The 16,388-nt window shown below is 38.8% G+C and overlaps 1 protein-coding gene across 1 annotated transcript in view; it reads right to left on the bottom strand.

Moving 5' to 3' along the window:
• The window catches only part of LOC131820570 (disintegrin and metalloproteinase domain-containing protein 18-like), a 213,905-nt gene that overhangs the window by 189,018 nt on the left and 8,499 nt on the right, over positions 1-16,388 (bottom strand). Inside the window, exon 3 of the mRNA XM_059156250.1 lies at positions 15,911-15,966. Coding sequence (XP_059012233.1) covers positions 15,911-15,966 — 56 coding nt within the window. The remainder of the gene's footprint in view (positions 1-15,910; positions 15,967-16,388) is intronic.

Raw genomic sequence — 16,388 nt, 5'->3', positions numbered from 1 at the left:
TCAGGCCAAAATATGCCTTCTGTATATAAAGAACAGCTAAGGGGTGGCGTGACTGGAATGAAATGTTGATTGAAGATGAGAGACAGTAATAAGAGATAGTGTCACAGAGATGAGAAGCCATTAGAAGATTTCATACAGATATATGATAGGATCAGACCAATATTTTATGTTATTTTTAAAGTTTTATTTATTTACATCATCTTTACACTCTACATGGGGCTCAGACTCACAACCCTAATATCAAGAGTCACATAGTCTTCTGACTGAGCCAGTCAGGCATCCCTCAGACCAACATTTTAATAGAATCAGACTGAATGTTATCTTGAGAATTATCTGTAGAGTAAATAAGCAGAGAGAGCAATTAGGCTATTATCCAGGCAAGATATGATAGTGACTTGAACTAAAACAGTAACAATAATAGAGGTCCAATTACAAGTATATTTTGAAGATTGAACATGGAATTTAATAATCTATTGTGGGAAATAATGCATTGTGAGGGAAAACAAAAGAAAAAATTGATATCAAGCATGATTCCAAGATTTCGTTTTGAGAAACTAGAGTTGCCATTTACTGAGATGACTGTAGGAAGGATAAATCTTAGGAAAGTATCAGAAGTACATTATGCGGTCACCTGGATGGCTCAGTGGGTTAAAGCCTCTGCCTTTGGCTTGGGTGATGATCTCAGGGTCCTGGAATCGAGCCCCACATTAGGCTCTCTGTTCAGCGGGAAGCCTGCTTCATCCTCTCTCTCTGCCTGCCTCTCTGCCTACTTGTGATCTCTGTCTGTCAAATAAATAAATCTTTTTTAAAAAAAAAAAAAGAAATACAGTATGGATATGATAAGTATGAGAATTCTAGCAAACACCAGATTGTCAAATAAGTAGTCAGATAAACAAGTAGGTGTTCATTGGAGAGGAAGAAAGTAGAGATATAACTTGGGAGTAATCAATACATGAATGTATTTAAAACTGCAAGAGGGGATGAAATAACCAGATGATTGAATGCAGTGAGGGAAAACAAGATCCAAGAAAAGTACCATGGAGTATTCTAAGATTGGAGAGATGGGGAAGAATCTAAAAAACAAACAAGATGAAACAAAGAAAACTGAGAGAGTAAACACAATGGTAAGAATTAAATCAGAAGTCTGCAGTGTTCTGGAAGCCAAATAAAGAAAGTATTTTTGGAGGAGATACTGATCAGCTAGACAAAATACTGCCATTTGGTCAAGAAAAATGAAGACTAAAAAATAACTGGCATTCAGAAACATGAAGAAGTTTCTTATTATAATCGAGTTTTACAGACATTAAAGACCAACATAGGTTTAATGATCATGAATTAGGTGAGAATAGTCATAAATGAGGAGTTTTCTTCCATGTTGTTCAACTACGGAGATGTAAGGCAGACAAATTGCAGTAGTTACAAATATATATTTTCAAAGATGCAGGCAAAGAAGAGGCTGTTTGGCTCCACTTGCATGAAATTTTGAGAAACTGCAAATTAGGAGACAGAAAGTATGTTGATTGCATGAGTGTTGCCTGGAGTGGTGGGTGGAAACAGGGATTAAATGTGAAATGGCATGAGGATCTTACATAGGATATGAAATGTTCTACAACTGATTTATGGTAGCTGGTTTCAATACTGTATATAGTTATTAAAAATTATTGAATTATACACTTGAGTGAGCTTTATGATATATGAATGTACCCAATAAAGTTGTTAAAAATAAATGCAAATATAATTAACACATTCATAAAATATGTCATTAGTTGAATTTCCCACCAATAACCAATTGATGCATAATTAAGATTGATTTTACATCAGGAACACTTTTAAAAACTTTTTTAAAATTTAAATTTTTTATTTTTTATTTATATTTTATTTTTTTAAAATTTATTTTCAGTGTTCCAGAATTCATTGTTTATGCACCCACACCCAGTGCTCCATGCAATATGTGCCCTCCATAAAACCCACCACCAGGCTCACCCCAGTCCCATTCCCTCCCTCCAAAACCCTCGGTTTCTTTCTCAGAGTCCAAAGTCTCTCATGCTTTGTCTCCCCCTCTGATTTCCCCCAACTCCCTTCTACTCTCCATCTCCCCATGTGCTCTGTGTTATTCCTTATGCTCAGCAGATAAGTGAAACCATATGATAATCGATTCTGCTTTACTTATTTCACTCAGCATAATCTCTTCTAGTCCCATCCATGTTGACACAAAAGTTGTATATCATCTTTTCTGATGGAGAATAATATTCCATTGTAAATATGGACCACATCTTCCTTATTCATTCATCCATTGAAGGGCATCTTGGTTCTTTCCAAAGTTTGGGGACTGTGGCCCTTGCTGCTATGAACACTGGGGTACAGATGGCCCTTCTTTTCACTACATCTGTATCTTTGGGGTAAATACCCAGTAGTGCAATTAGGGGGTCATAGGGTAACTCTATTTTTAATTTCTTAAAGAATATCCACACTGTTTTCCAAAGTGTCTGCACCAACTTGCATTCCCCCCAACAGTGTAAGAGGGTTCCCCTTTCTCCACATCCTCTCCAACACGTGTTGTTTACTGTCTTGTTAATTTTGGCCATTCTAACAGATGTAAGGTGTTACCTCAATCTGGTTTTGATTTGACTCTCTCTGATGGCTAGTGACGATGAACATTTTTTTCATGTGTCTGTTAGCCATTTGTATGTCTTCATTGGGGAAGTGTCTGTTCATGTCTTCTACCCATTTTTTTGACATGATTATCTGTTTTGAGTGTGTTGAGTTTGAGGAGTTCTTTATAGATCTTGGATATCAGCCCTTTGTCTGTAGTGTCATTTGTGAATATCTCTCCCATTCCGTGGATTGCCTCTTTGTTTTGTTGACTGTTTCCTTTGCTGTGCAGAAGGTTTTGATCTTAATGAAGTCCCCAAAATTCATTTTCGCTTTTGTTTCCCTTGCCTTTGGAGACATCTTAAAAGAAGTTGCTGTGGCCGATGTCGAAAGGTTACTGCCTATGTTCTCCTCTAAGATTCTGATGGATTCCTGCCTCATATTGAGTCTTTTATCCATTTCAAGCTTATATTTGTGTATGGTGTAAGAGAATGGTCGAGTTTCATTCTTCCACACATAGCTGTCCAATTTTCCCAGCACCATTTATTGAACAGACTGTCTTTTCTCCACTGTATATTTTTTTCTTGCTTTGTTGAAGATTATTTGACCATAGAGTTGAGGGTCCATATCTGGGCTCTCTACTCTGTTCCACTAGTCTAGGTATCTGTTTTTATGCCAGTACCATGCTGTCTTGGTGATCACAGCTTTGTAGTAAAGCTTGAAATCAGGCAACATGATTCCCCCAGTTTTGTTTTTCTTTTTCAACATTTCCTTAGCAATTTGTAGTATCTTTTTTTTTTCCAAAAAAATCACTTTTTTATTTCATTGGTTTTCTTTCTTGTCTTCCTATTTTTTATTTTATTTTTTCTTATTTCTTTTCAGTGTAACAGTATTCATTGTTTTTGCACCACACCCAGTGCTCCATGCAATATGTGCCCTCCCCAATACCCATCACCTGGTTCTCCCAACCTCCCACCCCCCCGCCCCTTCAAAACCCTCAGGTTGTTTTTCAGTGTCCATAGTCTCTCATGGTTCTCCGCCCCTTTCAATTTCCCTTAACTCCCTTCTCCTCTCAATCTCCCCATGTCCTCCATGTTATTTGTTATGTTCCACAAATAAGTGAAACCATATGATAATTGGCTCTCTCTGCTTATTTCACTCAGCATAATCTCTTCCAGTCACGTCCATGTTGCTACAAAAGTTGGGTATTTATCCTTTCTGATGGAGGCATAATACTTCATTGTGTATATGGACTGCATCTTCCTTATCCATTTGTCCATTGAAGGGCATCTTGGTTCTTTTCATAGTTTGGTGACCATGGTCATTGCTGCTATAAACATTGGGGGTACAGATGGCCCTTCTTTTCACTACATCTGTATCTTTGGGGTAAATACCCAGTAATGTAATTGCAGGGTCAAAGGGAAGCTCTATGTTTAATTTCTTGAGGAATCTCCACACTGTTCAATTTGGGGTATCTTCTGATTCCATACAAATTTTAGGATTGTTTGCTCCAGCTCTTTGAAAAATGCCCATGGAATTTTGATTGGAATGGCATTGAAAGTATAGATTGCTCTAGACAGTATAGACATTTTAACAATGTTTATGAGCATGGCATAGTCTTCCATCTTTTTGTGTCTTATTCAATCTCTTTCATGAGTGTTCTGTAGTTCCTCAAGTACAGATCCTTTACCTCTTTGGTTAGGTTTATTTCCAGATATTTTATGGTTCTTGGTGCTATAGTAAATGGAATCAATTCTCTCATTTCCCTTTCTGTATTTTCAATGTTTGTGTATAAGAGAGCAACTGATTTCTGTACATTGATTTTATATCCTGCCACATTACTGAATTACTGAATGAGTTCTAGTAGTTTGGGGATGGAGTGTTTTGGGCTTTCCATATAAAGTATCATGTTATCTGTGAAGAGAGAGAGTTTGACTTCTTCTTTGCCAATCTAAATACATTTTATTTCTCTTTGTTGTCTAATTGCTGTTGCTAGGACTTCTAATACTATGTTGAACAAGAGTGGTGTGAGTGGGCATCCTTGTCGTGTTCCTGATCTCAGAGGGAAGGTTGTCAGCTTTTTCTCATTGAGGGTGATATTCGCTGTGGGTTTTTCATAGATAGATTTTATGAATTTGAGGAATGTTCCTTCTATCCCTATACTTTGAAGCATTTTAATCAGGAACAGATACTGGATTTTGTCAAATGCTTTTTCTGCATCAATTGAGAGAACCATGTGGTTCTTCTCTCTTATTGATTTATTCTATCACATTGATTGATTTGCAAATGTTGAACCACCCTTGCAACCCATGGATAAATACCACCTGGTCATGTATAATCTTTTTAATGTACTGTTGACTCCTATTAGCTAGGTTCTTCTTGAGAATCTTGGCATCTGTATTCATCAGGGATATTGGTCTAAAATTCTCCTTTTTGGTGGGGTCTTTGCCTGGTTTGGGGATCAGGGTAATGCTGGCTTCATAGAAAGAGTCTAAAGTTTTCCTTCTGTTTCAATGTTTTGAAATAGCGTCAGGAGAATAGGTATTATTTCTTCTTTGAATGTTTGGTAGAATTCCCCAGGGAATCCATCAGGTCCTGAGCTCTTGTTTTTTTGGGAGGTTTTTGATCACTGCTTTGATCTTGTTACTAGATATTTAGGTTGTCAATTTCTTCCTGATTCAGTTTTGGAAGTTTGTAGGTTTTGTAGGTTTTCAGGAATGCATCTATTCCATCTAGGTTGCTTAACTTATTGGCATATAACTATTGATAATAATTTCTGATGATTGTTTCTATTTCCTTGTGTTGTGATCTCTCCCTTTTCATTCATAATTTTATTAATATGGGTCTTCTTTCTTTTCTTTTGGAGTAGTTTGGTCTATAGTTTATTGATCTTATTGATTCTTTCAAAAAAAAAGCTTCTAGTTTCACTGATGCATTCTACTATATCTCTAGTTTGTCTCTCATTGATCTCTGCTCTAATCTTGGTTATTTCCCTTCTTGTGTGTGGGGTTGGCTTAATTTGTTGTTGATTCTCCAGTTCTTTGAGGTGTAAGGAAAGCTGGTGTACTCTGGATTTTCATTTTTTTGAGGGAGGCTTGGATAGCTATGTATTTCCCCCTTTGGACCACCTTTGCTGCAACCCAAAGATTTTCTTGTGGTTGAGCTCCAGTTTCAAAGCATTGTGATCTGAGAATATGCGGGGAATCATCTCATTCTTTTGGTATTGGTTGAGCCCTGATTTGTGACCCAGTATGTGGTCTATTCTGGAGAGGGTTCCATGTGCACTCAAGATTAATGAGTATACTGTTGTTTTATGGTGGAATGTTCTGTATATACCTATGAGGTCCATCTGATCCAATGTGTCATTCAATGCTCTTGTTTCTTTATTGACTTTCTGCTTGGATAATCTCTCTATTACTGAGAGTGGTGTGTTAATTTGCCCTACTCAATGTATTCATATCAATATGACTCTTTATCTTGATTAACAGTTGTCTTATATAGTTGGCTGCTCCTATACTGGGGCATAAATATTTATAATTGTTAGATCTCCTTGGTGGATAGACCCTTTAAGAATGATGTAGTGTCCTTCTATATCTTTGGCTACAGTCTTTAGTTTAAAATCTAATTTATCTGATATGAGAATTGCTACCCCAACCTTCTTTTGAAGCCTATTGGCATGAAAGATGCTTCTCCATAACTTCACTTTCAGTCTGGATGTATCCTTAGGTTCAAAATGAGTCTCTTATAGACAACATGGATGGGTCCTATCATTTTGATCAATCTGCAACTTTGTGGAATTTTATGGGTGCATTTAGGTCATTCACATTGAGATTATTGAGAGATACGTTTTTATTGATATCATGTTACCTGTGAAGTCTTTGTTTCTATAGATTGTCTCCATAAATTTCTGTCCAATGATATTCTTGGGTTTTTTCCTCTTTTATAAACCCCCCCTTAAAATTCCATGTAGTGCCAGCTTGGTGGTCACATACTCTTTTTTATGTTTTGTTTTTCTAATTTTTTTTTATAAACATATATTTTTATCCCCAGGGGTACAGGACTGTGAATCACCAGGTTTACACACTTCACAGCACTCACCAAAGCACATACCCTCCCCAATGTCCATAATCCCAGTACCTTCTCCCAAAACCCCTCCCCCCAGCAACCCTCAGTTTCTTTTGTGAGATTAAGAGTCACGTATGGTTTGTCTCCCTCCCAATCCCATCTTGTTTCATTTATTCTTCTCCTACCCACTTAAGCCCCCATGTTGCATCACCACTTCCTCATATCAGGGAGATCATATGACAGTTGTCTTTCTCTGCTTGACTTATTTCGCTAAGCATGATACGCTCTAGTTCCATCCATGTTGTCACAAATGGCAAGATTTCATTTCTTTTGATGGCTGCATAGTACTCCATTGTGTATATATACCACATCTTCTTGATCCATTCATCTGTTGATGGACATCTAGGTTCTTTCCATAATTTGGCTATTGTGCACATTGCTGCTATAAACATTCGGATGCATGTGCCCCTTTGGATCACTACATTTGTATCTTTAGGGTAAATACCCAATAGTGCACTTGCTGGGTCATAGGGCAGTTCTATTTTCAGCATTTTGAGGAACCTCCATGCTGTTTTCCAGAGCGGCTGCACCAGCTTGCATTCCCACCAACAGTGTAGGAGGGTTCCCCTTTCTCCACATCCTCCCCATCATCTGTCATTTCCTGACTTGTTGATTTTAGCCATTTTGACTGGTGTGAGGTGGTATCTCATTGTGGTTTTGATTTGTATTTCCCTGATGCCGAGTGATATGGAGTACTTTTTCATGTGTCTGTTGGCCATCTGGATGTCTTCTTTGCAAAAATGTCTGTTCATGTCCACTGCCCATTTCTTGATTGGATTATTTGTTCTTTGGGTGTTGAGTTTGCTAAGTTCTTTATAGATTCTGGACACTAGTCCTTTATCTGATATGTCGTTTGCAAATATCTTCTCCCATTCTGGCAGTTGTCTTTTGATTTTGTTAACTGTTTCCTTTGCTGTGCAAAAGCTTTTGATCTTGATGAAATCCCAATAGTTCATTTTTGCCCTTGCTTCCCTTGCCTTTGGCGTTGTTCCTAGGAAGATTTTCCTGTGGCTGAGGTCGAAGAGGTTGCTGCCTGTGTTCTCCTCAAGAATTTTGATGGATTCCTTTCACACATTGAGTTCCTTCATCCATTTGAGTCTATTTTTGTGTGTGGTGTAAGGAAATGGTCCAATTTCATTTTTCTGCATGTGGCTGTCCAATTTTCCCAGCACCAGTTATTGAAGGGGCTGTCTTTTTTCCATTGCACATTCTTTCCTGCTTTGTCGAAGATTAGTTGACTATAGAGTTGAGGGTCATTTCTGGGCTCTCTATTCTGTTCCATTGATCTATGTGTCTGTTTTTGTGCCAGTACCATGCTGTCTTGATGATGACAGCTTTGTAATAGAGCTTGAAGTCCGGAATTGTGATGCCACCAACGTTGGCTTTCTTTTTCAATATCCCTTTGGCTATTCGAGGTCTTTCCTGGTTCCATATAAATTTTAGAATTATTTGTTCCATTTCTTTGAAAAAGATGGATGGTACTTTGATAGGGATTTCATTAAATGTGTAGACTGCTTTAGGTAGCATAGACATTTTCACAATATTTATTCTTCCAATCCAGGAGCATGGAACATTTTTCCATTTCTTTGTGTCTTCCTCAATTTCTTTCATGAGTACTTTATAGTTTTCTGAGTATAGATTATGTGCCTCTTTGGTTAGGTTTATTCCTAGGTATCTTATGGTTTTGGGTGCAATTGTAAATGGGATTGACTCCTTAATTTCTCTTTCTTCTGTCTTGCTGTTGGTGTAGAGAAATGCAACTGATTTCTGTGCATTGATTTTATATCCTGACACTTTACTGAATTCCTGTACACATTCTAGCAGTTTTGGAGTGGAGTCTTTTGGGTTTTCCACATAGAGTATCATATCATCTGCGAAGAGTGATAATTTGACTTCTTCTTTGCCGATTTGGATGCCTTTAATTTCCTTTTGTTGTCTGATTGCTGAGGCTAGGACCTCTAGTACTATGTTGAATAGCAGTGGTGATAATGGACATCCCTGCTGTGTTCCTGACCTTAGCGGAAAAGCTTTCAGTTTTTCTCCATTGAGAATGACATTTGCGATGGGTTTTTCATAGATGGCTTTGATGATATTGAGGTATGTGCCCTCTATCCCTACACTTTGAAGAGTTTTGATCAGGAAGGGATGCTGTACTTTGTCAAATGCTTTTTCAGCATCTATTGAAACTATCATATGGTTCTTGTTCTTTTATTGATGTGTTGTAACACATTGACTGATTTGCGGATGTTGAACCAACCTTGCAGCCCTGGAATAAATCCCACTTGGTCGTGGTGAATAATCTTTTTAATGTACTGTTGAATCCTATTGGCTAGTATTTTGTTGAGTATTTTATCATCTGTGTTCATCAAGGATATTGGTCTATAGCTCTCTTTTTTGGTGGGATCCTTGTCTGGTTTGGGGATCAAGGTGATGCTGGCCTCATAAAATGAATTTGGAAGTTTTCCTTCCATTTCTATTTTTTGGAACAGTTTCAGGAGAATAGGAATTAGTTCTTCTTTAAATGTTTGGTAGAATTCCCCAGGGAAGCCGTCTGGCCCAGGGATTGTGTTTGTTTGGAGATTTTTAATGACTGTTTCAATCTCCTTACTCGTTATGGGTCTGTTCAGGCTCTCTATTTCTTCCTGGTTCAGTTGTGGTAGTTTATATGGTTCTAGGAATGCATCCATTTCTTCCAGATTGTCAAATTTATTGGCGTAGAGTTGCTCATAGTATGTTTTTATAATAGTTTGTATTTCTTTGGTGTTAGTTGTGATCTCGTGTCTTTTATTCATGATTTTATTTATTTGGGTCCTTTCTCTTTTCTTTTTGATAAGTCGGGCCAGGGGTTTATCAATTTTATTAATTCTTTCAAAGAACCAGCTCCTAGTTTCGTTGATTTGTTCTATTGTTTTTTGGGTTTCTATTTCATTGATTTCTGCTCTGATCTTTATGATTTATCTTCTCCTGCTGGGCTTAGGGTTTCTTTCTTGTTCTTTCTCCAGCTCCTTTAGGTGTAGGGTTAGGTTGTGTACCTGAGACATTTCTTGTTTCTTAAGAAAGTCTTGTACCGCTACATATTTTCCTCTCAGGACTGCCTTTGTTGTGTCCCACAGATTTTGAACCGTTGGATTTTCATTATCATTTGTTTCCATGATTTATTTCAATTCTTCTTTAATTTCCCGGTTGACCCATTCATTCTTTAGAAGGATGCTGTTTAGTCTCCATGTATTTGGGTTCTTTCCAAACTTCCTTTTGTGATTGAGTTCTAGCTTCAGAGCATTGTGGTCTGAAAATATGCAGGGAATGATCCCAATCTTTTCATACCAGTTGAGTCCTGATTTAGGACCGAGGATGTGATCTATTCTGGAGAATGTTCCATGTGCACTAGAGAAGAATGTGTATTCTGTTGCTGTGGGATGAAATGTTCTGAATATATCTGTGATGTCCATCTGGTCCAGTGTGTCATTTAAGGCCTTTATTTCCTTGCTGATCTTTTGCTTGGATGATCTGTCCATTTCAGTGAGGGGAGTGTTAAAGTCCCTTACTATTATTGTATTATTGTTGATATGTTTCTTTGATTTTGTTATTAATTGGCTTATATAGTTGGCTGCTCCCATGTCGGGGGTATAGATATTTAAAATTGTTAAATCTTCTTGTTGAACAGACCCTTTGAATAAGATATAGTGTCCTTCCTCATCTCTTATTATAGTCTTTGGCTTAAAATCTAATTGATCTGATATAAGGATTGCCACTCCTGCTTTCTTCTGATTTCCATTAGCATGGTAAATTCTTTTCCACCCCCTCACTTTAAATCTGGAGGTGTCTTCGGCCTAAAAATGAGTTTCTTGGAGGCAATATATAGATGGGTTTTGTTTTGTTATCCATTCTGATACCCTGTGTCTTTTGACAGGGGCATTTAGCACATTCACATTCAGGGTAACTATTGAGAGATATGAATTTAGTGCCATTGTATTGCCTGTAAGTTGACTGTTACTGTATATGGTCTCTATTCCTTTCTGATCTACCACTTGTAGGGTCTCACTTTGCTTAGAGGACCCCTTTCAAGATTTCCTGTAGAGCTGGTTTGGTGTTTGCAAATTCTTTCAGTTTTTGTTTGTCCTGGAAGCTTTTAATCTCTCCTTCTATTTTCAATGATAGCCTAGCTGGATATAGTATTCTGGGCTGCATGTTTTTCTTGTTTCGTGCTCTGAAAATATCATGCCAGCTCTTTCTGGCCTGCCAGGTCTCTGTGGATAAGTCAGCTGCCAATCTAATATTTTTACCATTGTATGTTACAGACTTCTTTTCCCGGGCTGCTTTCAGGATTTTCTCTTTGTCACTGAGACTTGTAAATTTTACTATTAGGTGACGGGATGCGGGCCTATTCTTATTGATTTTGAGGGGCGTTCTCTGAACCTCCTGAATTTTGATGCTCGTTCCCTTTGCCATATTGGGGAAATTCTCCCCAATAATTCTCTCCAGTATACCTTCTGCTCCCATCTCTCTTTCTTCTTCTTGTGGAATCCCAATTATTCTAATGTTGTTTCATCTTATAGTGTCACTTATCTCTCGAATTCTCCCCTCGTGGTCCAGTAGCTGTGTGTCCCTCTTTTGCTCAGCTTCTTTATTCTCTATCATTTGGTCTTCTATATCACTAATTCTTTCTTCTGCCTCATTTATCCTAGCAGTGAGAGCCTCCATTTTTGATTGCACCTCCTTAATAACTTTTTTGATTTCAACTTGGTTAGATTTTAGTTCTTTTATTTCTCCAGAAAGGGCTCTTATATCTCTCGAGAGGGTTTCTCTAATATCTTCCATGCCTTTTTCGAGCCTGGCTAGAACCTTGAGAATTGTCATTCTGAACTCTAGATCTGACATATTACCAATGTCTGTATTGATTAAGTCCCTAGCCTTCGGTATTGCCTCATGTTCTTTTTTTGTGGTGAATTTTTCCGCCTTGTCATTTTGTCCAGATAAGAGTATATGAAGGAGCAAGTAAAATACTAAAAGGGTGGCAACAACCCCAGGAAAATATGCTTTAACCAAATTAGAAGAGATCCCAAATCGTGAGGGGGTAGAAAGGGGATAAAAAGAGGTTCAAAAAGGAAGAAAGAAAAAAAAAAGAAAAAAGAAAGAAAAAAAAAGAAAAGAAAAGAATTTAAAAAAAGAAAACAAATAAGAAAAATATAAATAAGAAAAAATATATATATTAGATAAACTAATTAAAACACGTTAAAAAAGAATAAGGTAAAAGTTAAAAAAAAATTTAACTAGAAGGCGAGAAAAAAAAATAAAAAAGAAAAAAAATTAAATTAACTGCAAGACTAAAAAAAATCACAGGGAGAAAGCCATGAGTTCCGTGCTTTGCTTTCTCCTCCTCTGGAATTCTGCTGCTCTCCTTGGTATTGAAACCACACTTCTTGGTAGGTGAACTTGGTCTCGGCTGGATTTCTTGTTGATCTTCTGGGGGAGGGGCCTGTTGTAGTGATTCTCAAGTGTCTTTACTCCAGGTGGAATTGCACTGCCCTTATCTGGGGCCGGGGTGAGTAATCCGTTCAGGTTTGCTTTCAGGAGCTTTTGTTCCCTGAGCGCTTTCTGTAGAGTTCCAGAGGACGGGAACACAAATGGTGGCCTCCTGGCCTCCGGCCCAGAGGAGCCGAGAGCCCAGGGCCCCACTCCTCAGTGCGCCCTCAGAGAATAGCGCCCAGTTACTCCCGTCTGCCTGACCTCCGGCCACGCTCCGAGCTCACCGAGCCTGCGACCGGTTCAAGGTAACCCCGAGCTGCGAGCTTACTGTCGGCTCTGTCTCTGTAGCCGGCTTTCCCGTTCCAATACCCGCAAGCTCTGCGACACTCAGACACCCCCGATCCTTCTGTAACCCTGCGGGACCTGAGGCCACGCTGCACTCGTGTGGGCTTCGCTCTAGTTTAGCTTCTGGAGCGATGTCCCTCAGCGGAACAGACTTTTAAAAGTCCTGATTTTGTGCCCCTCCCCCCGGGGTCTATCTTCCTGTCGCTTTGGATTCAGTTCTCCACCGGTCCTACCTTTCAGAAAGAGGTTGTTTTTCTGTTTCCAGAATTGCTGTTCTTCTTCTCTTTGATCTGCCAATGGATTTTCAGGTGTTTGCAATCTTTAGATAAGCTATCTAGCTGATCCCTGGCTAGCTGAAGTAGTCTCAGCCTGCTACTTCTCCGCCATCTTGACTCCTCCCTCCACATACTCCTTTAAACTTTGCTGGTCTTGGAAGCTCTTTATCTCTCCATCCATTTTGAATGTCAGTCTTGCTGGATAAAGTATTCTTGGTTGCATGTTCTTTTCATTTAGTGCCCTGAATACATCTTGCTAACCCTTTCTGGCTTGTCAGGTTTCTGTGGACATGTCTGACCTTATTCTGATGGATCCTGCTCTGTATGTAAGGAATCTCTTCCCCTAGCTGCTTTCAAGAGCTCCTGTCTAACATTATGATTTATCATTTTTGCAATCAGGTGTCTCGAGTTCTTTCTATATTCTGTGATCTTGGGGGGAAGCTTTCTGCCTCTAGGACACGAACGTTGTTTCCATTCACCAGATTGGGAAAATTTAAATGGAGAATTTATTCAACTATATTCTTTAGTCTTCTTTCTTTCTCCTCACTCTCAGGGATTCCAATAATTCTGACCTTGCAACATTTCATAGCGTCATTTATTTCCCTAATTGTTTTCATGGCTTCTAAGTTGTTTGATCCCACCCTCCTCCTGATCCTTTTTCTCTATCAGTTTGTCCTCTAGATCACTAATTCTATCTTCTGCCTCAGTTACCCTAGCTGTTAGAGAATCCTGATTGGTTCTCATTGAGAGCATCGTTAACGTCTTCCCTGGTGGCTTTCATTTGTGCCCTAATCAATTACATTTTGTCATTAAAGTTTTTCTCCAACCTAGCCATTGCCTAGATAATTGTTAGCCTGAATTCCCTTTCAGATATACAGTTTATGTCCATATCCAACATCTCTGATGGAGAGGGCAAAGTCTCTGAATTTTTCCTCTTTTGGGCATTCTTCCTCCTAGTCATTTTGGTGAAAGATGGCTGAGAACATGTATAGTTGAATGTATCAACTGTGGTGCAGGCAGGGTGCACCCTGGAATATTTCTGAGCAATCGGGATTCACTGCCAAAAAGAAAGCAAAAAGAAAAAGAGAGAGAGAAGGAGATGGGAACAAAACAAAACAAAACAAAACCCAGCCTGAATGGGCCACAAAGGTAAGATTTATAAAGCATACAAACAAAAACTGACCCCCCCAAAAAAAGAGGAACCCAGCAAAAATGAACCAGAAGTATAAGATTTATATACTACCAGAACAAAAACAAATACACAGAAATACTGACATAAGAAAAAGATGGGAGGGTGGTTATAAATTCTCAGTGTGGCCAAGGAATGTTATTTTGATTCTTCCTGGGTGTATCTTGGTGTCTTTGTTAAAGGACTCAACTTTCCTGAGATAAAGGGGGATTAAAACTGGTTTATATATAGGGGTAGTATTGACTGGGGAAGAGGATTACCTTAAAGCTTATCTCTATAAGAATATTAAAAAAAAAAAAGTAGAAAAGCAAAAGAAAAACACAGGTATACGTATCAAAAAAGTTAAAAAGTTATTATGGAATTTGTTGTACTGAACAGCTCACTGTGATGGTAAATAGGTCAAAAAATTATTTTAAAAATTGAAAAAATGAGAATAGTGGGAACAAATTAAAAATAAAAGTCATATCTATGAAGTAGTGGTGGTTGTTCTCTTGTTTTTGTTTTCTTTTATTTTGTTTTGGTTGGCTTTCTGGAGGAGGGGCCTGCCACATGGTTTCTCAGGTTGTCTCGCTAGAGTTGATTCCTCCTGTCCCCTATCAAGGGGTGGGCTCTGAGGAAACTGGTTTTTTGGCATTTGTTTTCTGGAGGTTTTGTTTTTTGTTTCTTTGTTTGTTTTTCTCCTCTTGGCATCTTTTGGCGGTTCTTTGGTGATTTAGAGGAAAGCAAACTGAACCCAGACCTCCATCTCAGTGAGAAGCTCTGTTCCCCTCTGGATGCTCCAGAGCACATAAACTCCCCCTCTGCTGTCAGCAGAGCACAACCCCAGTCACAGGCTCAGGGTCGCAGGAGCTCCTACTTGTACTCCAGTGTTAACAAAACTATGAGAAGTACTTGTCCAGAGAGCTGGCTTCCAGCGGTTGCTTCTGCCATGACTGTCTGGGCAGGTTGGGACCAGAGATAGCACACTGAGATTTTTGTGCTGGACCGGACTGGGTGTGTTCAGACTCTCCAGGTCCTAGAGAGCACCAGCTAGCATGGAACTCTCTCAGGGGAGGCTGTGGAGCATGACTCAGACCCCAGTAGTGCAGCGCAAGTGCAGAGTGCAAAAGGCTGTAGTTCTAGAGAGCGCTGGATGGTGTCCACACCAGACTCTCTCATGAACACTGGAAGTTCAGGAACCAACGCCTAACTTCTTTGCTGCACTCTCTCTGACTCAGCGCCAGCAGTGGCTGTCCTGGGTCCGTGGGCTTAAGCCCTTGTCCCTAACCGCCTGATTCCACCAATTTCCCCTTCAAATATTTTGTTCTTTTTGAGTGCTTTCAACCTGATTTCAGGTTAATGCTGGTCCCCAATCACAGGGCACTCTCATATTGGGATATTACCTTCCAATGTAGCTTCTGGTGGCTCCCTTCCCCTTTTGTTTATCTTCCGATATCAGTCTGATGTTCCCACTCCGCTTTACCTGTCCACTGGCATCTTCTGCCCCCATAGAGATCCAGAAGGATATAATTTTAATCTCAGACTGATGTCATGGGGGATCAGAGTTCTTTGGTAGATAATCAGCTCACTTTAGGGGACTTGTTGAAACAGCACCTCCCACTTCTCCGCCATCTTGCCTCCCCCTCAACATCAGGCACACTAAACATATAACTTGCAGTTCTTGGGTTTAATGACTTTATACTCAATTAAAGATTTACAAATAAGTAATTTATTTCTTAATGTGACAATAACAAAGCTAGAAAATTAAAATGCAGCATTCTATTATTCAACATTCTACTCTTCCATTATTCAAGACTTAATCCTAATTGAAAAACAAATTGATCAAGCATTCTACGTTATTTTGCATTATTTAATTTAAATTGTATACCAAAATATTTAAAAACTAAAATACGAGTTTTAATGAAAAATTATATCTCACTGTTTTCTGAGATGCAGAGTGTATGGTTTTTCATCAATTGTAATGATATAAGTCACCTAAAATAAAGCAAATAAAGATGATTTAGTAAATCAGAAATATCTAAACTGATGCTTCTCTCTCATGTTAACAAAAAGATTCACTTGGGGGGGTCTGGGTTCAAGATAACAACACAAGAAAATCTTGAACTCACACCTCCCCATGGATACAATCAATATATAGCTACATATGAAGTAATTTACTCTGAAGAAAACTGGAAAACTGGATGAATAGGAACTCTACAGGAGAAAACAAAAAGGACAGCATTGCAATGGCCAGGAGAGGCAGAGATACAACCTTGCCCAAAACAAAACAAAACAAAAACAAAAACAAAACAAACAAAAAACACTCCAGAAGGCTGGTACATAATTGGGAGGGAAGACAAAGACTTTCCTAAGGAGTCAGAGGCTTGTGCTATACAGTAGACACCTCAAACATTAGA

This window comes from Mustela lutreola, chromosome 18, assembly GCF_030435805.1.
Source record: "Mustela lutreola isolate mMusLut2 chromosome 18, mMusLut2.pri, whole genome shotgun sequence".
NCBI classification, from domain to species: Eukaryota; Metazoa; Chordata; class Mammalia; order Carnivora; family Mustelidae; genus Mustela; species Mustela lutreola.
This window is presented reverse-complemented; position numbering and strand designations above follow the sequence as displayed.